Source organism: Jaculus jaculus, chromosome 1, assembly GCF_020740685.1.
Source record: "Jaculus jaculus isolate mJacJac1 chromosome 1, mJacJac1.mat.Y.cur, whole genome shotgun sequence".
Taxonomy (NCBI): Eukaryota; Metazoa; Chordata; class Mammalia; order Rodentia; family Dipodidae; genus Jaculus; species Jaculus jaculus.
In genome coordinates, this window is record NC_059102.1 from 62,467,948 (window position 1) to 62,492,298 (window position 24,351).

At 38.0% G+C, this 24,351-nt stretch overlaps 1 protein-coding gene across 3 annotated transcripts in view; it reads left to right on the forward strand.

The window, feature by feature from the left end:
- Window positions 1-4,211: 4,211 nt before the first annotated feature.
- The window catches only part of LOC101607412 (aldehyde dehydrogenase, cytosolic 1), a 41,349-nt gene continuing 21,209 nt past the window's right edge, over window positions 4,212-24,351 (forward strand). Inside the window, exons 1-3 of one of the 3 annotated variants that reach the window (XM_004653106.2) lie at window positions 4,212-4,313; window positions 13,907-14,011; window positions 23,587-23,727. In XM_004653106.2, the coding sequence (XP_004653163.2) occupies window positions 4,248-4,313; window positions 13,907-14,011; window positions 23,587-23,727 (312 nt within the window). In that variant the 5' untranslated portion in view covers window positions 4,212-4,247. Of the gene's footprint in view, window positions 4,314-13,906; window positions 14,012-18,110; window positions 18,128-23,586; window positions 23,728-24,351 lie in introns of those variants that run through there. The other 2 variants (XM_045157400.1, XM_045157406.1) reach the window with 2 other exon arrangements.

Here is a 24,351-nt window from a genome sequence, read left to right on the forward strand (position 1 = left end):
ACTACAACAAAGAAATCAGAGGCCGAGTAACATATAAATAACAGGGATTTATATCTCCCTGTAAGCTAGAAGTCCAACATCAGAGTACCAAGAGGCTCAGGTCTGTGAGGGCTTTCTTTGGAGTTTCAGACTACTGACTCTCTTATTGTCTTCATAGTGAATAAATTTGCTAGAGAAACTGCTTGCCTAGACTGCATGAAGATCTGGGTCCAATCCATTGTTCCTCAAAAAGGAAGGAAAGAAGGAGGGAAAGAAGTGAAGGGAAGGAGGGAGGAAGGGGGCAGGAAGGAAGGAGGTAGAGGAGAGAAAACAGAAAAAAGAAATGGGCAAGAGGCTTTTCTTATAAGGTTTCTAATTTCATTCAGAAGAGCTCTCCATTTACATGCTAAATACCTTACTTCCGCACACCATCACATTAGAGGAGTTCTTCACATGGATTTTAGGAGAATGAAAATATTCAAACCTTTGCATTAATAGTTTTATTTTGCTATACACATTATGCTTTATTAGTCATGATTATTTTTATTTCATTTCCTCACACTATTACCAGGTTTGGGTACTCCTGTGAGGGGGTAATTTTAACTTGTCAGAGAGTGAAGATAGAATAGAATCTGAAATGTTTGTGGTAAAATGAGTTTGGGTTCAGTAATTGCAGATGTCAGGGTCTATACATTTATTAGCATAAAAGAGTGTAAATCACATAACTATGATCTCAGACTTTGTACTTTTCTCTCTCTCTTACTCTCTCTTGCATGTGTATGTGTATGTGTGTGTGTGTGTGTGTGTGTGTGTGTGTGTGTGTGTGTGTGAGACAGAGAGAAAGAGAGCGAGAGAGAGAGAGAGAGAGAGAGAGAAAGATTTAGATTGACAGTGAAAAATTAAAGAAGAGCAGTTATCATTGTTGAGATCCCAGTGCTAATGTACCAGCCCTGGCATATTCCCCACCCTGAATTCAGCCTTGAAGTAGTACTAAATGGCCCCCATCATCTCAACAAATCAGTTTCCCCTCTGTAAGGAAAGAACAATAAAAAAAGAATCTTTTATCCAAGTAATGATTTCCAGGAATGTACATTTCTACAAAGTAAGTATGGGCCAGGCAATACCTACATCAGAACAATCTCAGGCCTGCAGTTTCTGGGCACAACAGATCAGTACAGTTTGAAGACTGACTGGTTCATCAATGAGGATTAGTAAATATTTGTTGAAATTAATGGGCAGGTGTGGAAACTTGTTTCCAAAGCTGCTTCCTTCACGTACATGTGGTAATGACTGGTTTAAGGAGACCGTTCTCACAGTTTTCCAACAAAATACAATGAAGGGTATACTGATCAGAAAATAAGATGCCACACCAAGGAAGCTTGGAAGCCATGTTCATTCACCTACTGGACATCAAATAAACCAGTGTTTGAATCCACAGTCACCCGTGAAGCTGGGAGAGGAGAGCAGCAAAGCACAGCTATTTGGACATTGGCTAGAGTATCACTCCAGTGTTATGTAACAGCTGTTGTGTAATTGTTCATTCAACTCCAAATACAGTTATGAAAGAAGAAAGCACTTCATTTATTTAACAATTGAGAGGGAGAGAGAGAGAGAGAGGTTGTATGAACACAGAAGTATTAGTAAGTGGTATACTGTACTCCAAGAGTTCTATAAGGTATTGCCTTTGAATCTAGATAATTGGTCCATGCTCCAGATCTGGTCTCCTCTGTATTATTTTTTTAACTTAATTCTGTTAATAATCACATTTTTTCACTCATTTTCCCTATTTTATACACTTTCTTTTTAATCAAGGAAGAATAAGTTACAACAGAACCCTGTGTATCAGAAAGATGAAAATATTTAATATCTGTCCTTTACAGAAAAAGTATGCTTAGCCCTATCTTGGATTTATACACATAAATTTTGAACCTAATTTGTAATCCCTTCATGGAAAACAGGGCAGAGAGGAAAATAATCTGGGTGATGGAGTCATACAAGCATGAAATGACATTTGGGTCATTGACTTAGAGATCTGTGGTCATAGGCAAGTTCTGACCCTCTACATGTCTATACAATGAGGAACCTGATTTGGGATGGAAAAAGAAACTGAGGCTTTCTTGAATAGCTCCCCCGCTCCAAGTCTCTGTTCAGGAGATGAGGCATTTTTTTTTTTACTAGTAAGATATAGTTGTTAATTCTTTTTGTTTGTTTGTTTGTTTGTTTTGATTTCTTGAGGTCTTACTGTACCTCAGGCTGGCCTGGAATTCACCATATAGCCTCAGGGTGTCCTTGAACTCTTGGTGATCCTCCTACCTCTGCCTCCTGAGTGCTGGGATTAAAAGCATGCACCAGTACACACGGCTATTAGTTCTTAATAGTAGAGCATCCAAAGAATTTTAGCCTGTTCTTCCTCTGACTCACACTGGAGTTTCAGCACCATAAAGCACTTCACATGGGAGTACTGTGGTAAAAACTGGCCTTGGAAAAATTCTCAGCTTGAAACATTACAAATTCTAATTATATTATTTTGGAACTTTATTTGTTTTCTCACACAGTTGACCACAGTAATGATTGTAAGTTCAGACACCTGGCCAAACCAGAGCTTACTTTCATTTTAAATGAGTTTTCACAAATGACCTTGGCACATTGCTAATTGTGGTGGCTGTGGGTGACAATGTACTCTGAGTCCCTGAAAAGCCTTACTGTTTTCTGTTCCCACAGAGAAGATAAACAAAGATACTTTCAGTGTTCTAAACTCACACTAGGTCTGCTAATCCATCACTAAAAATATACGTGACTCATTGAACTTTTACAACTGACTGTAAAAGGCCCAAGAATTCAGAAGCCCAGAAATACTATCATGCTCCAAAGGGAGCTTAAGAGGGCCCCTGCATAACTCAAACTCCAGGCTTTACTCTCTGTTGAAAGCAAGTAAAGAATCCCTCTTCTCATTATATCAGAGCCCACTCCTAATATAAAACTAGGTAAAAAGGGCATGAGATAGCCCTCAAGGATGGGAAATGAGTAATAAAGTAAACCACTTATTTGGTTTCTGTAAATAGCCTGCACCATAAGCCTTAATAGCCCACACTATAAGCCTTAGTAGCCTGCACCATAAGCTGTAGCAGCCTGCCTCAGACCACCAAGGTCATAGGAGACTGATACCACACTCTGCTACCCCCACCTAAGGACCTGCGCAAATGCTGACCACCAAGGTCATACAAGACTGATACCACACTCTGCTACTCACACCCAAGGACCTGCGCAAATGCTGACCACCAAGGTCATAAGAGAATGATTGGTCCATGAGGGGCTTGAACAAATTAAACTAATTGGTTTAGAAACTATGGAGTGACACAAACTGACTGGCTCGCACCCCGTGGGCTCCTGATATTAAAAAAAATGATTGGTCTAATGCACAGGCTTTGTTAGAAACCCTATAAAAACTGTCCCGTTCCTGCATTCGGGGCTCTGCAGTCCTCTATCCCTGTGCGGTGCACGACTGTGGGCCCCAGCACGCTTGGAATAAAATCCTCTTGCAGTTTGCATCAAGACCGCTTCTCGTGAGTGATTTGGGGTGTCGCCATATCCGGGCAGAGCATGGGGTCCTCGTTTTGGGGGTCTTACAACTGAAGGAAGAGCTTAGGATTGAGGACATTCCCTCAATAGCATGCTATTGTTATGAGAGATTCTGGCTCCCTTGTCCTAAAGACACATGGGGAGGGTTCTTTCCTCCTCAGTTCCTACTGACAAGTGCTCTTTAAGACAATTTTTCAACTCTCAAATTCTCTGAGAATGAAAAGTTCTCAAATTTTGAGAAGGGAAAGTTACATAATGGCATAAAAAATGAAAAACTGCACATGTGCACCACAAATACAAAAACACAAACACACAAACACACACACACACACACACACACACACACACACACACACAACACACACACAACACATGCTTTGATTGGCCAGAGCAGCTGCTTGCACACCCTTACACCCTTATCACTGGCTTTGTAAATTAATTAACCTGCAAAGGGCACACTGTCTCCAGAATCAACTTCAGTGCTGGACTCATGAGGATTTACATTTAAGGCAAAGGCTTCCTGCCCTAGGTGTTACAATTAAGTAGGGTCCTTTCTGCTCTCTCTGAGTCTGTCATCCAATCATGTTCTGATATGCAAATAAAGCTTAGCCAGTGCAGATAAAAGAACAAGTGCTCTTCCAGAACCAATCGCTGAGCCTGACACCTGTGTTCCAGGAGCAGAAGCAGTTATGATCTCCCCAGGAGCACCAGACATACCTGCCCCACTTGCCAACCTGAAGATTCAACACACCAAGGTGAGTACACTCAGAAACACTGCTTCCCTGAGATTTGCAGAAATGACATCTACTTAAAGCATGAAGGGTCAATTGAACAGAACTTGTGTAACTTTCCACATATAAAAATGAAAGGCTCCCAAAGTTTGTGTCCTGATGCAACAGTAAACTCTGAATTATAGCAGAAAACTTCTAATAAATGCATTTCTCGAGCTATATCCAAGTGAAAGGCGTTCTCTTCTGTGAGAATGTTTCTTGTATGAGAATGCAGTTGTATTTTTTTTTTTTTTTTTGAGTGTGGTGGGCATATTTGATGAGAGAGGGAAATGCTCACAGGAAGAACTTACTAGAAGGAGCCAATTACATGGCAAATGTTTTTATTTTGTTTTAGAAAGGAGAGCTAGCACAACAAATATGATGACATTTTTTACAGTTTAATAAATTGTTTGTTAATATTTGTTCATTACACAATGTTTTGTTCTGTTTTTTCCAAAAGCTCCAACTGGATTTGTGTTATGTTGAATATTTTCAGAAACACAGAGTTCTTGTTTATTTCTCTAGGCAAGCTTGTTGCTTTTGGATCAAATGAGTAATTGTTAACTGACAAATATTTAGAGAAATTGAAGTCTCACTCAGACTTTAAAATCTGCAGCTATGGAGAACTAGAAAATGGATCCGGCTGGTGTTGTTCTTAGATTATCTGAATTTTGCCCATTTTGCAATTACTTGCCTGCTTTTCTTGCATATTCTAGGATTCAAGAATAGAAAAATAAATAAATAAACATAACACACACATGCATAGTCTGGCTGAATACTTTAACTAAGCTATGCGATCTGTTGCAGGAAGTACGTTAAAAAATGAACTGTGGCCAATTCAGAGGAGAGTCATTTTCACTTTTGAATGGCCAGGTGAAACCAACAGCAGTAAACCAATACAATGTCCATGGGCTCCTCCATTGTTATTTATTTGCTCACATTTGGAAGTTTTGAAACACTGTGGTCTCTGTCTTCAAAAACTCCTTCATCAAATGAGGGAGCTGCTCAGTGGATGGGCTCTGCCTTCAGAACAATGTCAGCTGAGGGGATAGTGCCTTGAATACGTCTGGGCAGCACCTATGAAGTGTGCTCAGCTGTTCTTTCACACAGCTTTATGAAAGAGCAATACTCTCCAGTTTATTTATTTATTGTTATTATTATTTATTTTTATTTATTTATTTGAGGGAGAGACAGAGGCAAAGATAGAGGGAGAATGGATGCACCAGGGCCTCCAGTCACTGCAAGTGAACTCCAGACACATGTGCTACCTTGTTCATCTGGCTAGTGTGGGTCCTGGGAAGTCAAACCTATGTCCTTTGGCTTTTCAGGCAAGCACCTTAACTACTAATCCATCTATCCTGCCTTCCAATTTATGTTATTGCACATGAGAATATGAAAACTGTAGTGAGTACTTATCCTCCAGCAATTCATATTTGGTAAAGGTATGCCCTAAATATCACAAGATTTTAATCTCCCTCTCTCACTTTCTTGTTCTTTGCAAGAAAATTTCTCTCAAAATAGATGCATTTAAAATGTTTTATAAAGGGCTGGAGAGATGGCTTAGTGGTTAAGTGCTTGCCTGTGAAGCCTAAGGACCCCAGTTCGAGGCTTGATTCCCCAGGACCCATGTTATCCAGATGCACAAGGGGGCACACATGTCTGGAGTTTGTTTACAGTGGCTTGGAGGCCCTGGTGCGCCCATTCTCTCTATCTCTCTCTTTATTTCTCTGTCCTTAGCTCTCAAATAAATAAATAAAAAATTTTAAAAAGTTTCATGAAAACTAAGATTATTGATTAGCTGTTGAGATATTTGGGTAGTATAGCTGACACAATACTCTTTATTTAATTTATAATAAGTCTATAGTCCCTTTCTGAATGTGTACATCAAGGAAGCTTTAATGTGAATGGTCTTTCACTGAATTAGGCTTTATTTTTTTAAAAATCACTTACACATGTTAATAACAGTACTACAAAGAGTGGTATGCTTCTAAAAATCTAATGTAAAAATGCAGATCTGGGAACTACAGTGCAGAAAAATGTTTTTGCAATTGAAGACCCTTCACAATGCAATGACTTAGGGGGAATGACTAACCTAAGTACTGGAAACAAACATTTCAAAGAGCAGATTTTGCTTCAGGTTCAAGTACTTCTCGAGGTAAAAATGAACTCCATGTCAGGAAATTTGGATTTTTCATGGCCCTTCTCTATAAACCTGTTCTATTCAAACAGCATTATAGTGCTTAACTTGTAAAGTACAACATTTTTACACTTGAGAGGACAGTAGTTAGGTATTAATTAAATTTTACTGAGTGAGCCTTTCCCAATTTCTTTTCCCTTTCTTTTTACTGTGTCCCACTGATGTATTGGATTGGATTTTCAATTGTAAAAGGAATTGGAAAGATTATGGCAATTAACTAAGTTTTCTGACTTCAAAATTTATGCCATTTCTGGAAGTGCATTTTCTGAACAGCCTTTAACTGCTGTATTATTTTCATACTGTTTTAATGTTCTTTATCATTGCAAAAAGCATGTTGGTGTTAGTGGGAGCAAAGGGGAGAGAACAAGCAAGAACAGACGAATGAACACAACAAAAAACTATTATAGTAGGAAAACTAAATATTGCTAAGCTTAGAACTACTTTTCCTCCAGACAAAACAATTCTGTCTTTTCACAATTTATTTTCTAGAACACTCAATTTGTGTGTGTGTGTGTGTGTGTGTGTGTGTGTATAATTCAAAACAGGGTCTTACTATAACACAAACTGACTCAGAACTCACATTGTAGTCTAGGCTAGCCTCAAACTCATAAACTCATTGCAATCCTCCTACCACAACCTCCAGAGTGCTGAGCTTGAAGGTGTGAGTCATCACATCCATATAGATTATTTTGGGTGGGAAAGAGGAAGTAAAAATTAGAATTTACTAAATAGTTTATGAAACAATGCAAAGGATTTGGAATTGAAAGCCTCCATAATCTACAGCCAGAGGAACAGGCATCTCAGGCTATTCTCACTATTCCTTCTCCCAATTGTAAACAAACTCACATCTGCTCATCCATCCTTGATTCTGAGTCTTTCCAAGAGGGGCTCTGTTAAAAATTACAGGACCTGGGGCTGGAAAGGTATCTCAGTGGTTATAGGTGCTTGATTGCAAAGCCTAACATCCAATTTGACTCCTTAGCACGCACAAAAAGGGAAATGAAGCAAGTGGTATATGTGCCTGAAGTTTGCAATGACAGGAGGCCCTGATTTCCTATTCTCAATCTCTATGTCTTCCTCTCTATGTTTCTATGTCTCTTTCTCTCTCAATATATGTATGTATGTATGTATGTAAAATATATATATATATATATATATATATATATATATATAATACTTTTAAAAAAAAAGTTATAGGACCCTATGTCAAATTCGTCCAGCTTAGCCTGCTTTTGTTGTATCATAATAAGATGGTGGTTATCAAAGTGCTAGTTACTTGGGAGGTGTGAACTAATGCTTTTGGAAGACATTGTGTCTACTTAGAACAAGGCTAAATGGACTGAAAGAACTCCTATGACCACAAAGTTGAAATGTTGCAGGATCAGAGTCAAATGACTTTGGGCAAACTTTTCCCCCCTAAAAAGCCATTTATTGCTCACCTCTGTGTCTGACTTAACTTTCTAGTGTCTCTCAATTGATCAGGTGGGACTATTGGAGATGTACACAGGTCCCCAGCTTCCAGCATCCCAGGGCAAAGGATGTCATTAGATAGCATCTGAAACATATGGTGGAGACTGCCCTGCTTTGATCTTACCCACCTACCTGATAGTCAGCCCATATCTTTGAAAAAAAATGCCTTGTTTTATGACTTTCTTCTGTTATGTAAATTTAAAACATTCATGAAATTGTTAACATGATGTGTGTCCCTCATAGACTCATATATTCTTGATTAAGTTTCATACTGAAGTCTTCAGGAGGTAGATTCCTGTTGAAGACGGAGCATGTCACTAGGTAAATCTTTGACCCAGCCCTGATAGGTGTGTAGACAGGCAGTTTGAGCTAGCTCTAGATGCTGGTGCTGGCTGATGTCGATTATCTCTGCTGTGGATGCTGAAGTTAGCCACCTTCCTGCACCATGATGAAGCTTCCTCTGGAATCTGTAAGCCTGAAATAAATACTTTCCTCACATAAACTGCTTCTGGTCAGATGCTTGTCCCAGAAACAAAAAGGTACCTGCAACATGGTGGAACATGAAATTGCGATAATTTAAATCTGCGTCTCTGGGCCATGCTCACTCATATTTGGCTCCAGATTAAACTATGTCCTGTCCTCTTTAAGGTTACTAGTTAATGCATTTCATGAGTGTCTGGCAGTAAGTCAGTGTCCATCTTGGGGGAAGTTGCTGGCTAACATTAGCTACCACTGTCCTATTTATTGCTCTTCGGATTCCTTTCCAGATTCCAGAGTTTTCTTATCTGCACTTGCCTAGATCTGTTTTCCTATCATCGCATTTTCTCCAACTTTTTATGTCACTTTTTCTGGCTCAGTATCTCCCCACTGGATAAAGCTGCCCCAGAGTGAAGGTCCTGGTGTTTAAAGACTTTGGAGATCAAGAATGTTCTCTTACAGAGTTTGGTAACTGTTTTCCATTACCTTTTCCCAAACTTTTAAAAAATAAGCAAACAGGAAACTCAAGAAGACAAACGTTCTCCCATAGGGCTCAAACTTCAGTGATAGCATGACTATGAAACCTAACTCATTAAACGATAATTTGTTCATACTTAAACATGTTTCATCAGCTAGGGACATTTTGTATATACACAAGATACAGCTAGAAGTCCACTAGTTTTCTCTGCTAGTGATTATTTGAACTCTTAAAATAGTTGTCTTTGGGTTAGAGAGATGACTTAGCAGTTAAGGTGCTTGCTGGCAAAGCAAAAGGACCTTGGTTCCATTCCCAGGAACCCACATAAGCCAGATTCACAAGAGAGCACATGCATCTGGAGTTCATTTGCAGTGGCTGAAAGCCCTGGCATGCCCATTATGTTTCGCTCTTTCTCTCTCTCCAATTTATCTCTCTCAAATAAATAAATAAAATAAAATAAAATAAAATGGTTGTCTTCCTTGCAAATACCCTATCAGGAGGTTAATATTGCCTTTTACAGATAAAGCAACTGAGGAAAACGCTTGTTAAGTAACTAGTATGAGGCAACACAGTTAGTAAGGGACTAAGACTTAAATACTGGCAGGCTGAGCCCTCAGGATAACAGGTGAGTTGCCTAAGGACACTATCACTACTTTGGGACATGGAATTACTATATTGTGTCATTTTTCCTCTGTAGGATATTGAAGGTGAGTGACTCTCTGCGCTGCTCTGCTCTCTAGACCACAGAAGGACATTGATAGCCCATTCAGAAAGAAAGACATTAGGGTGAATTGGGAGGAAGTAGGGTTTTTACACTGAATGCCTAAAGGATGCAGACCATGTGATGTCCATGTACAGTTGGGAGAACAAAGATTTAGGTGTTATAATAACACATGCAAAGACAGTAATACAAACTGGTAATGTCCAAAGAATTGATGGAATAATTTGAAAAGAGAGAGTGCCAGGAAAGTTCTCTGAGCCATCTTGACTGAGGCAGTCAGTGTATGTGAGGGAACGAATGGAGGTTGCTTACATCAGGATAGAGCTGTATTACAGGAAAATTGACCATGTGGCAGCACTGGTTTCACTTGAGAAAGCTCACTTCTGAAGGAAGCAGCACTTTTTTTTTTTTTTTTCTTGAGGCTTGAAACATTGGAAGTCACATCTGCATGTCTGCAGGTTCAATAGTTTAATAAGAGAGATGTGGATGCAATTTCCATTGTTCATACTTATTTTATAACACCATCTAGGTCAGGCTTATAATCTGTTTGAACTTGAGTTTGACTATTTGTGAAGTCACATTGAATGAGAAGGCAACTACATGAAAAATGGTTGTCACAAGTAAGTAAGGCAGTCCATGAAAAGTGCCAAACACTTCTTAATTATTTGGGGTCATCCTGAACACTACAAGATAACTCCAAGGATTCAGAAACTATTTAGTTCACAATGATAGTGAAAGTTATACTTGCATTATCCATCAGAGTTGAAAACTGATTTCATCCTTTTAATCTTATTTGAGATTAGAAATTATCTTTGGGAAGGAACTACAGATGTCAGGTCAAGAGATCACTTTTGCAGAGAATAGTGATGTTTTCAATTAACCCTTATTCTATTGCCTAGTGGTCTAAACATAAGAGAGCTATTGATTATGCTGGCTGTATATAGGAATGAAAAGCTAGAAATCAATTTCTTTACATGCACAATAGAAAATCTAATGAGATACTTTGAAATACTGTAGTCACATAACTATTGTTATAGTGGAGTGTCATGGTTACACTGTGGTATTCATTTCATGTTGTCTATCTATAAGTATGTTTATAGAAAAGCATAGTGGATGTAGGATGTACTACTGGGCATCAGTCATATTTCTCTTTAAATAAGAAGAACTATCATTCTATTTGTATAAACCTGCACTCCATGAGTGTACTTATGCATGTATATGTTCCAAAATCCCCACAAACATAGCAGCATTGCTTGAAGGGAGGGCAGGCATTCCTGATGTTATAATATCTCTGTCTGACTTACTAAATTGTTGGGATTGGTAAAGGAGTTTATTTGCTGGACTTTGCAAAAACTTTGCAACTCTCAAAACTGTCTGAACAAACACTTCCCCCATTCTGAATCTAATTATAGGCCATTTCCACAGCTTTCCTGACATTTATTTAGAATTCCAAGGAATAAAAGAACAGCTGATCTGTGCTCTATATGGACATTTTCTTTAGAAGGAAGAACACTTACAGACAAATGATTCTATCACCAATTGTTAATACCATTAGTTATCAAATATATGCAAAACCTTCTAGTGCTTGCAAAACCAAATTCTGATTTAGGATATGTATCAGGCAAGATATTAATTGCAAGTATTTTTGTCACATACAGAATTTAGTCATGGTATCGATCAAAATGACTGCTTTTATTTCTTCCTAACTGAAGGGAAAAGGCTTTGCAAACAAGAAAGATAGTGCTCTCATGACACAAAAGTCAGACTATAATCTCAAACAAAAATAGAAAGAAGACATATCTTCCCTTTATGTTTCAATCACTCTCATGATTATAGTCTTGATCTCACTTACATAGTTTTTTTCCGATCAATTATTTCCTTCTTCATTTCCTCTGACATATTTGTATTTTGAGTCTCAGCATTTTTCTTTGCTATCGTGGGGTTTGGGTTAGTAATTGCAGAAGACCCAGCTTTGATTCTTTCATATATTAAAAGTCTCATTTGCCTCATGTTCCAACCCTATTTAATGTCTATTCATCCCTTCCTATCTTTGTTCTTTCACCTGCTGCCCATTGCCTTTGGTACCTCTTCACATTCTTTTTTAAAATATATTTTATTTATTTATTTATTTGAGAGAGAGAGAAAGGTGGAGAGAGAGAGAGAGAGAAAGAGAGAGAGAGAGAGAGAGAATGGCCATGCCAGAGCCTCCAGCCACTGCAAACAAACTCCAGACATGTGCCCTCTTGAGCATCTGGCTTATTAGGACCTGGAGAATTGAACTGGGATCCTTTGGCTTTGCAGGCAAGCACCTTGACTGCTAAGGAATGTCTCCACCCCCTTTTCCACATTCTTAAAGCAGAGTGAAAACTTCTCCATATCCATGCTTTCCCTCACATTGTCTTCTTTACCCATGTTTCTCCACACTGTGATCCCAGTTTTCAGGGCTGGAAATCCGCATAGAGGACCTAGAGAAAGGGTTTTGTTTATCTTTCCTCTCCCTGGTCTATCCAAAAAGAAATGCCTGTAAATCGGAATTATGACTTGCTATAATCTCTCAGCCACAGAGTAAGTATTGCCTTCCTTCATTAGGCCCTATGATTGATGGGCCAACTGTTGCTCTGCAGATAAAATGGAAAACCAGGAACTTTGTTCGAGGAGTTAGGGTCTCTCTACTTCAGGAAATCTCACAACAGACCTAATCCAGAATTGAGACAATTTCTTATTTATTTAGAATTTTAAGTTTGTACCAAATAAATTAATACATAATAACTTCTAGAAAGACATTTTTTTTCCTAAAATTACAGCTTAGACACTAAACTTAGATGCAAACAAAAAGGTTTATGTGCATCTCTTTAATGTGACATTTTTAAAGGACAAACCATAGAAATCAGTTTATAAGTTTCCAAAACATTTCCATTGTTTCCTCACATAAAACACTATGATTTCCAAGAGTGTGCATAGATATCTATAAACTCCAGACAATGCTTGAATATCAAGTTAATGTCTATAGCTCATATACACTATTTAAATGTACCTTGAGTCCAAAGTTCATAATGAGAATACAGTTAAAGGTTCAATATAAATAAAGTGTTTAAACAAGAATATTACATTTTCATGGCACTATTCCTTTTTCAATAAACTTGCTAAAGATGTACCACAAATGGAAAAAGCAGTTGTTGCTGTGGCAGTTCATTCAACATGCCTACAATTCAGTCAATAATTTAAAAAAGAACTGTATGCAACAAAGACCAAAATCTGATTTAAAATTAAGTGAACTAGTTCATATTGTCATAATCTTGACAAAAAGTTAGAATATATAGTATCTAACACTAAATTATGGTTTTCATATTATATTAAGAAACCATAACTAAGACATAAAGCAATAAAGAGCTAGGAAATTACAGCACTTGTGAGAAAATGTGTATGTTTCTTCACCACAGAAGTGTATTATTATATCTTGCTTCAGCAAATATGTTTCTATAGTAAAAGCTTAATGCCTATCAAAATTATTTTCTTAGTAAAATGTAACTTCAGGACTAAAAAGAATGAAACAGTCTTGTTCAAAAGACTTTTTAATGCTTTCCATTTCTCTTCCTTTCTGATGCACACAAAATTCTGAGTTTTCAAGAGCCATCAGTTTCTTTAGCTGCATGTCTCTTTCTCATAAGTGTCACTAAGATATCTCGTACCTGACCCATCCAAAAATGAATAATGAGAATTCTTATGCAAAGGAGAATAAGAGCCTTGTTTTTCTAAAGAGTCAAAGATAAAAATGCTAATGCAATTTTTTCTAAGGAAACTGTTAAAATCTGACTCCAAGGCTAGCTTTAACACACTAAAATAAAATGCAATTTAATAAATTTTAATAGTAAATCTCTAGTAACCCCAAATAAGTAAGTTAAGACTGAAGTGGAAACCAGGAGCCAGAATTGTCAAGATTTTGCTCTGGCTTCAAATCCCTGGTTATTTCAAGGACACACTGTTTTCTAAGTTCCCTATTCTAGTGTTGACATGAGTGTATAGCTTTGTAAAACTTATACCTACAACCATATTTATGTGCACATGCGCTTCTGTGTGTATGTGTTCATATGTAGGGTGTCAGAAGCAATTAAACTATTTGGAGATGGGAAGAGAAGTTCAGTGTGCAGACACCCTATAATGACTTTGCTGTGATTCACAAAAATTAAAAGAATTTATCACACATTCAATGTTTTTCTTTCTCTACATCTCTACAGATCTTCATAAATAATGAATGGCATGAGTCAGTGAGCGGCAAGAAATTTCCAGTCATTAATCCTGCAACTGAAGAGGTAATCTGCCAGGTAGAAGAGGGGGACAAGGTACGTTTCAAACACCACCACTACCATTTTATACCAAGGTGCTTTAATTCTCTAAATTCTAAACTCACAAATACCACTATACGTTCAAGGAATATCATGAATTTGGATACTTATGCGCTGTGGGAAGTGATCAGTTATCCTAGGTACAACAGAGACATTTAGAGGTCATATAATGACAATGGGCCTGCAGTTTGGATATTGAAGTCATACTTGCATGTTTCCAGCAAGTTTTGAAGTTCAATATACCCCAGGCACCTCACCCTAGAAATTATACTAATCCCCTCTTGATAAAGGAAGTAATTATGAAATTTAGTGTTCATCTGAATTTCTTGAATGTCCATTAAAGTATAGGTAACATGGCCTGGAGAGATGGCACTTGCCTGCAAAGCCAAAGGACCCAGGTTTGATTCCCCAGGATCCACATAAGCCAGATGCACAAGGGGGCACACACATCTGGATTTCATTTGCAGTGACTGGAATCCCTGGCATGACCATTCTCTCTCTCTCTCCCTCCCTCTGTACCTACCTATTACTTTTTAAAAGAAATATGAATTACTAAGTTTGTTTAGGGGGAAATCACAAATTTGTGGGTTTACTTAAGGAAGATTGGGGTCTACGAGGGGAGGCTAAACACATGGGAAGTAGGAAACACTCAATGAAATCACAGCCTAGTCTGTGAGATCTATCTAAGAGAAGTCAAAAGGGAAAATGTTGATGATTTAAGGAAGAATAGCTGAAAATATCAAAGCAGAAGGGAAATTAGAATAAAGCTGCAAGCTGTGGGAAGCAGAATCTGTGAGCTTGTGTAGGGAGACCTGGGAGGAACCCGCATGGCCTCGCTTTATGTTTTTAGGGGAGATAAAAGAATGAACAGTGATACCCAAGAAAAAAAGTGTGAGGACAGATACCAAAGAAGAGATTATAAGGAGGAATGAGCGATGAAGAGGGTTATACTCATGGCTACCCTGAGTTTAAAGACATAAGTAGCAAGTCTAGAGTTGGTGAGAGCATCCATGTGGTAGATTTGGAGATCAGAGAAAATCTTATATGTAATTAAAAAGAGAAGTTACCCCAAACTGTACAGCAGAAGCAAGTGGAGGAGCACTGGGTGGGAGCCATAGAGACTCACACACACCTGAGGTCATGCCAGAAGAGAACAGAGCTACCTGCCTATTCCTTTTTTTTTTTTTTAACCTTTATCATTTATTACTCTTATTTGGACAACATATATACATACGTACAAAATAGCAACTGTCAGAATTCTCTTTTATAATTTAATTTGATTTACAAAACGGTACAGCAAAATAACTTACTTCCTACCTATTTCTATCTCTCCCTCTCTCTCTTAAATAAATAAAATATCTTTTTTAAAAAGTACAGTTAATGTGGCTGGGGAGATGTATCAATGGATGAGGATACTTGGAACTTAACCATGCAAGCCTGTGCAAAGCTGAGACAGCCTGGGTTTAATTCTCAGCACCCACATGAAAATCTGAATATGACCATATATGTCTATTACCCCAGCCATGCAGAGTGGAAGAAGGGAAGACAAGATTACAGATTACTGATCACTAAATATAGAAATACTGATACTTGTAGCTCCAGATTGAGAGAGAATCCATCTCAAAAAAAATGCCATACGAGTGATAGAAGGGTGTCTCCTGTGTTATTATCTGTTCTACACAAGCCTGAATGCAAGGGACTCACAGCTATACATGTACACACACCACACACATGTACATGCACACACACACACACACACACACACACACACACACACACACACAGTCACTCAATTAAGACTCCTATCTGTCCCCAAGTATTTTTCTATATAAAAATGTCAAGCCTACAAATTTGCATTTTGGAATTTTTTTTCCAAAAATTCTGATCTTGATATTAAGTGAAGAAGTAGGAAACACATTTTAGAACTTCTGAAGTTCTAACTTTCTCGAGGGTTCTCTTCTAACAGTATCATAGGTTTATGTCTTTTTTTAGCTATTTGATACATGTGAGTTAGTTCTTATTTATAGTGAAAGATAGGGCTCTAGTTTCCTTTTCTTTTAATCTTCCTTTCACATCCATTCTTTCTAGCACCCTTTATAGATGAGGCTGATTTTTCTTCAGTGAATGTTTTGGTACCTTTATTGAAATGGTTGCAGAAGCATAAAGGAAAATATAAATTATGGATTCCTCAGCTAAAATAGTTGGGTGTTGGGTGGAGGGGGCTGGATAAGTAGTTCCGTGGTTAAGAACACTTCCTGCTCAACCCAGAGGGCCAGAGGAGTCCTAGAATGCCAGAGTTTCAACCTTTAGAACACACACAAACTTCTTGTTACATGCGGGTTACATGTGTCTGTAAGAGACCAGAAAATCATCCAGCATCAGAAGAAACAACAAAACAATACAACAACAACAAAAAACAGAAAGCTCATGGTATCACTGAGAGACTGTGGTTCAAGGTAAGAACTGGCAGGAGAGTGACAACGCCCAACATGCTGTTCCAGACACCACAGCTGAGTGCCTTGCTGCAGGCACGCACTTGGAGTACTGCAAACATACATGAATTTTCATACAGTACACATCACACACACACACACACACACACACACACACACACACACACACACACACGTTTAAAAAAAGCTGATGTGTGGAACTGCTGAGACAGTCACCTTCATCAATTGCAAGAAGACCAAACATGGAAGGAGAGATGCTGATCATATGCAGGAATGCGCCCTGGGAAACCCAGAGCCGACATCCTATGAGCTACTCCCAGAAAGAAGACAAAATGTGTTCTGCATATTCAAAACACATTTCAGACTTACAGAAATCCATGCAACATTATCTTAGCTCAAATGCTCTTCTAGTTGCTTGATTGGCTCCAGCAAGTATGAGGAGGAGCCACATACAGTAAAGGCATAGGTGTGCACATGGCCAGCACTTGGCAGTTTCCCATTTGTTCTCAAAACAGTTATAAATAACATACATGAAGACTACCATAGATTTGCTGGTAGTTGTCAATAAGCAAAATGAAAAACTGTTATTGATGTTTTAATTCTGTAGCCTTGAAAACACTACTCTGTCCTGGCTTCCCAGGGGAACATCTTAGGTTGCCCCTGGGATTGCTTCCATCAGGAGTGAGATTATCCACACCTGTGTTCCAGTAGAAAGCTTGCCAGGCAGTCTGGTGACTCTCCTGCTATGTTTGAGATTTACTTTCTTCTTAAGCTGTATAAGGTACAGCTAATGATCACCCCAATGTAGCAGTGTAGGCCCCTAATGAGCTTTCTGCCATACACTTTCTCCTCCCATAGAAGTGACTGGAGATGCTTATTCACACTAGGCTAAGCTTCAGATCAAGACAAATACTAATCTGGTTGGCTGGAGAAATGATACTTTTGACTAAATTGCTGGTTACACAACCTATCTGTTGCAAGCCAGAGCTTGTTTCCTAGCCAATATTACTACAGTTGTATTCTTTGTTGGAGTTCAAAATTTTTGTCTTTTAGGCAGTTTTGTTCAAACAATGTTGTTGAGAAACAAATGAAATGGCAAACTAACATAGCTTAGTGCAAAGTATAATCCAGTTAAATTACATAGAAACAGGAAACCTGATATGCTGGAGCTGATTCATTAGGTAATGAGCCAAAACTTTTGGGATTTCATTTATGAATACAGTAGGGTTGACAAAGCAGGGTATCATAAAGCCAGGGAGAGGAGCAAGAACAAATCGTGGTTTCAAAGCACAGCACGGATGTGGGTGGAACTGTTTTCCTTTCACTTCAGTGACTCCTTTCAAATCTGTTAACTAATCTTAGAGCATGATCCAACTAGTGATTGGTGGTAATGAAGATAAGTGCCCATGAACATAAGCACAACAGGAGAAGTATGGAAGAAAGCTGCTCTGGCAGTTATTTTTCTCCATCTCTGAATGAATTTAATATGGCAGTGTACATCCTGAAATGGAAGAATTCAGTCCGTCCCTAGCTATGATGAAGAGACATGTGATATCTCACTATGACTCAAGCTTTCATAATTCAGTGTGCAGATCTTTATGCCAAATGGGGCCATTTTCAATGCCACAGGCTATAGAGTTCTGATGGTAGCAAATCTCAGGTAATATACCAAATTGACTTACTTTTCTTTACTGTTGGTGTGTTTGTTATGCATGTACCTGTGCATGTTTGTGTATGTGAACAAACATGCTTATAGGGTTGCACATGCATGTGTGCACATGTGTGTAAAGGCTGGTTGACAACTGCAGATTTCATTACTCTCAGGCATACTACACAATTTTTTGAGACAAAGTCTCACATTGGCCTGGAGCTTGCCCCATATGCTATACTGACTGGCTTGCAAGCTTTAGGAATCTGCATGTTTTCTGCTTCCTAGCAATTGGATTATAATTATGGGAACACACAAATAGGTTCTTGTAAATGTGAGTTCTGGGGATTCAACTCATGTCCTCATGTATGCAAAATAATCATTTTACTGAATGACCATCTCTTCATCCTTTAGTTTTCTGATTAATTAAAAATTATATCTTGGAAACACTGGCTCTTGAATAAAAATCTACAAAATCATAGCCTTTTAGGATTGAAAATATACTAAAAACAGAGAAAATTTTATTTGATGAGTAATTTGAATGATGTAAAATTGTGTTACATAATCAATTCAGGAAAAATAATTATATAAATATCAATACAAGTAAACTTTATATATATATATATATATATATATATATATATATATATATATATATACTAAAATTTATACTAACAGTTTAACATGATAAGTTTATGATAGCTAACCAAATATTTAAATATTAAATGCCTATGGAAGACAGAATAACAAATGTTTCAGCTTATAACAATACCTCAATATAGTGTCCATATGTCTTGCAAAGGTAAATTATTAGAACACTATTGCCAAGCTATAAGAACTGGATTCGAAGCTCACATATACGATCAAATGTTGGTTGTACCATCTGTGTATGAGGTATACTTACCTGCAAAATAAAACCTATGCTGTCTAAGTACATTAGTAACTTGGGGCTATAAAGAACTTGCCTTCCTAGATGAAGCTTAGTGGGTTCTTAACTGGTATCAGCCATCAAGCTGGACTCCTGCTGAGGATTGAGATGCATTGTAATGTTGAGCTTAGTCACAAAAAAATGTGTAGGATTTTTAAAGTAAAATGTTGTGTGGCTAGGACATTGTCATGTTCAAGGAGAATTCCAGGGGCAATAGGGAAAGGGGTTGAGTAAGAGAAAACAGAAAAATGAAACACAAAATTTGGACAATTGACATCAGGCCTTGAAATATTGAACCTTGAAAAGCAAGTTTTCAAGTTTTCCCTAAGAATTATTTATTAAAGCCAATGCTTGCTAACATATAAGGGAAAATTATTAGTTAAATTTCTTTAAGGGAGAGTAATCTGGTAGTATGATACAGGGCAGTGGGAAAGCAAAGAGAACTCACTTGGGAGGGTGATGACAATATGAAATTACAAAGGCCAATGACTACAGCTGCTTCTGTCTAGTAAGCACTTAAAGTGATGTCAGCACATAGAATATGTGACACAAATCACTCTGATTTTAAAGGTAAGAGAAATAAACTTTAAAGAAATGGTGGGGCTGGAGAGATTGCTTAGTGGTTAAGCGCTTGCCTGTGAAGCCTGAGGGCCCCAGTTCAAGGCTCAATTCCCCAGGACCCACGTTAACCAGATGCACAAGGGGGCACACGTGTCTGGAGTTCGTTTGCAGTGGCTGGATGCCCTGGAGCACCCATTCTCAATCTCTCTCTATCTGTCTCTTTCTCTCTCTGTCACTCTCATATAAATAAATAAAAATGAACAAAAAAAATTAAAAAAAAGAAATGGTGGTTAGCATATTATAATATAGAATAGAGTAGACACTTGTTTCAGTCAGCTCTGTGGTGCTGGGACAAACATCCAATCAGACACAGTTCATGGGAAGAAGGGGTTTATTTCAGGCTTACAAAATTGAACGGAACTCCATATTTGGTGGAAGAAGCTGCTTACTTCCATACATCCAAGCAGAGAGAGAGAGAAAAAAATAAAGTTTGCTCCTCAAGACACAAAATGGCCCATATATCCATGACCTCACAATGCCTGACACTACCTACACAAGGCCATCATAATAAGAAGAAAAGATCATGACATTGAAATAAAAGAGAAACTGATTAAGAAGGGGAGGAAATATGATAGAAAGTGGAGTTTCAAAGGAGAAAGTGGGGAGAGGGAGGGAATTACCATGGGATATTGTTTACAATTATGGAAGTTGTAAATTAAAAAAAAAATTAAAAATGAAGCAAGCAAATACCAACACGAGTAAACACGAATTACCAGTGCTGCAACTGCACTCAACATACCTTTGGGCTCTAATACAAATCCATCACCAAACACACCTTATGGCTGGACTTTAAGATCCACCCCAGTGATATCTCTTCCCCAGTAGGGCTCTGCCCATTGGAGGCTCAAAATTCAAGCCTGACTCTATGGAGCCATATATTCAAAGGCCCACATTTTGCTCCTTTCCCATCAGCTCATGATCATCTCACAATCAAACTGCATTTTATCCAACTTCAAAGGCACCCAAAAAGTTTACCAACTTTATGACTGCAACTTCTTCCTCCTCCTCTTCCTTCTCCTTTTTTAAGTAGAGTCTTGCTCTTGTCCAGTCTGTCCTATAATTCACTATGGAGTCGGAGAGTGAACTCACACTCATGGTGATTCTCCTACCTCTGCCTCCTGAGTGCTGGGATTAAAGGTGTGTACCACCATGCCTGACTACTAGACTGTCTCTTCTTAACTGTGAGTCCTGTAAAGTCAAAATAAGTTACATATTTCCACCTAACAATAGCCAAGAGTAAACATTTCTTTTGTTAAAAGACATAAGTAGGAGAGACTTGACCAGTGTAAAGTCCATAAACATTAGGTAAACTTCAAATATCTGCAGTTCAAGTTCAATATCCATAACCAGTGAAACAATCCCTGGATTTTCTAACTTCACCTCTCTACCTGGGATGAGGAGGCCAGGGAAAACTTTCATCCTGAGCCAACGGTACTCAATGGTAATATTCAAGTCTGCCCTGCCAACCACAATCCTCAGATTCATCCAATGGCTTTTTTCTCTTTCATTCAATACCAGGAAATCACCCTGTTTACTATTCCATTTCAGCAGTGGATCCTGGTACCATGTTCACTTCATGATCCACTACCATGCATTTAGTTTTTCATTCTTCCAAAACCAATACTAGATGAGTAGTGACACAGCCAATTTGTACCAAGGGGGAAATAAATCATGAACTTGAAAAAATTGATTTTAGAATTTCCTCTTTAAGGCATTTTCTTCTAAAAGAGCCTGTACTTTTACTCATTCAGCCTTTACAGGGTAAATTTTTCTTTCAGGCATCTTTCCATTGTTGCAGTATAAAACAGTTGGTCCATCCTTAATGGTAGTAATCTGTTCAATAATTGTAAATTTAGCAACCTAAAATAAGCCTCTGTACTCCTAACTTTAAACTTTTTGAACTTTTCCAATTTTAACTATTATATCTCAAAGTTCTGTAACTTCTACTAAGCACTCCATCTCTTTCCTTTTAAATTCAATCTTACTCATATCTTTAGGGCTTAGGCAGAAGAATGCAGCCAGCAATTATACAAGTAGTTCAGTACCAACAATGTTCTCTGCTGTCTCTCCCTTTGAAAGTGCATAAGCCAATCCTCTCAACATAATTCTCAATGCATTTTTCATTTTCAAACTCTCAACAGAATAGTCTCTAAAATGTTGCTTTTAACACTGTGAGGCTTCTCCAGTTCCAACTACCAAGTCATTCCACATTCTTCCAGAACACAAATTCCAAAAGATGAAAATCCACATGGTTAGATTACTCACAACAGCAACAAGCCTACTTCTCTGGTACTGGAATAGCTAGTGCATTTATTATCACTAATCCTAAAACCAATTATTTATGGATTTGGGGAATGACTATAATTTTCACATTTTAGAATGTGAACAGGTAATGATTTGATTATATGTCCCTCCCACTTGATTGAATACTTCAGAAGAAAAATCTCATCACTGTTTCACATTTCTACATTGATAATAAGAATGCTACAATGTAGAGTGCATATGAAATCTTTGGATACAAGGATGGAAAGTTTGGTAGCTCAAAACTTTCATATATAATAAAAAGAAATCAAAATTTAAACCTAAGCTTTATGTTTCATAAATAAAAGTTGATTATCATAACTCAATTTCTACCTATGCATAATGGCCTGTAAGGTATGGGAAAAGGAAGGCCTCAACTCATGGGACTAGAAGAATGTCTTTATTTGTAGTTGCTTGCTACAGGAATGATTTTCACATGGTAGGGTTACAGAAGCCTCGCTAAGCCTTGGGAAGGCCAAGAAGCACAGCCCTTATTTGGGGAAAGCTAATCACAGAGCACAGAGCAGAAGGTTCCCATGGAAGCAATGCCCCCATCCCAGGGCTGTTCTGTGCCACCCAGAGACCATTCGTGCACTCATGGATTCTGTGGCTTGTGTTTTCTCCCAAGAGTCATCTCTGAATTCATTAGGAAAGATTTAGCAAAGCTTTTGTGACATAAAAAAAAACGTCAAAGTATAAATCATAAGAAGATTTACTGATGTCCCCAAATATGCAGGGACTATGTATTTATCTGGAATGCAAATCATAAAAGCATATGTTTTATACCCATACTCATGCTTCTCTGAAGAGTTCAATATGAGTAGGTAAGGCATGGCAGTGTTTGCATGTAGTTACCAAATATTATCACCTGCCCAGACCAAACTATAATTCTAAAATAGTTCTTCTTTTCATAAGTTCCAGGTCTAGTTCATAAATACAATTCGACAGGCTCCATTTAAAATACACTCCTCTAGCTTTAGGTTGTTCACCATGGACCAATCTTTTACATCGGTTTCTACATCTACAAAAGAGGGAACAAATTGATTCCATGGGCCGGAGAAATTGTTAAGGTGCTTTCTGACAAAGACAAAGCACCCAGGTTTGAGTCCCTAGTACCCACTTGAAGCCAGATGCACAAGGTAGTGCATGCGTCTGGAGTTGTTTTTTTTTGTTTGTTTGTTTGTTTGTTTGTTTTTGTTTTTGTTTTGCAGTGGCTAGAGGCCCCGGCATACCGATTTTCTATTTTCCTCTCACTCTTTTTCTTTCAAATAAATATTTTTAAAATTCATTTCATAATATTACTGAGAATAAAATGAATTAATGGGCATAAAATTCTTAGAACATTATTTCAAGTAACATAATTTATAGTGATATTAAAATATGATGAAATAACAAGGGTTTAACTAGTTCTAGTGATTCATCCATTTAACATATATGTGGAGCTTATTCTAAGATTATTCCTACATAGGTTGGTTGGATACATAGAATATGCCATACTTTGGACTAATGGAGCCATGGCCACTGTTTTTGAGGAGATGTGGTCTGCTTTACGTGGTATGTCTATTTGACTTACTCATCTAGTGGAATGAACATATGGAATTGAGCTCCCTATGACTTCCAGGCAGATGTGGACAAAGCTGTGAAGGCTGCAAGACAGGCTTTCCAGATTGGCTCCCCATGGCGCACCATGGATGCTTCCGAGAGAGGACGTCTACTATACAAGCTTGCTGAGCTAATTGAGAGGGATCGTCTGCTGCTGGCTGTGAGTATTGACTGATTGGATGAATAGTGAGAGCTCTTAAAAGCCCTCAATGTTTGAATTGGCAAGTCAACTTGGCCTCAGTGATCACCACACACACAAATATCCTTCCTTTAGTCCAGAACTTCTCAGAGCCATTGACAAGTACAGACATCCCTACACTAATCTCCTGGATTGCTCAATCTTCCTCATTGGAATATGTTAGCAGAAAATTCACTTCTCTATCCTGCCAAGCAGTCAGCCAGTGGGATGTAAGACACCAAAGAACTCCTTAAAGATCTTCATAAGAAGAGAAGTGATTGCTACAATAGAAAAATTTTGGACATTACAGTCTGACAATTGAAATAATTATGACAACAGTATCCAAACCAGAAGGTCTATTTGACATTGAAAGTTGTGTGAAATAAGTCCATTGATTAATAGGCATTAGGATTTTATGAACAGATTCTTTATGACTGGGTGGAAATGAAAAAAAATGTAAAATTTATTGTTGAGGTATTAATAGTTGCAAATTCTGAGTTGTCATACCTAGCTTACAAGTGCAGCTTTGTGGGAACTCTGATCTTTACAAGGAGACTAAGTACTGTCTTCACCAGCTAGGTACATATGAAACTGTGACCAAATATT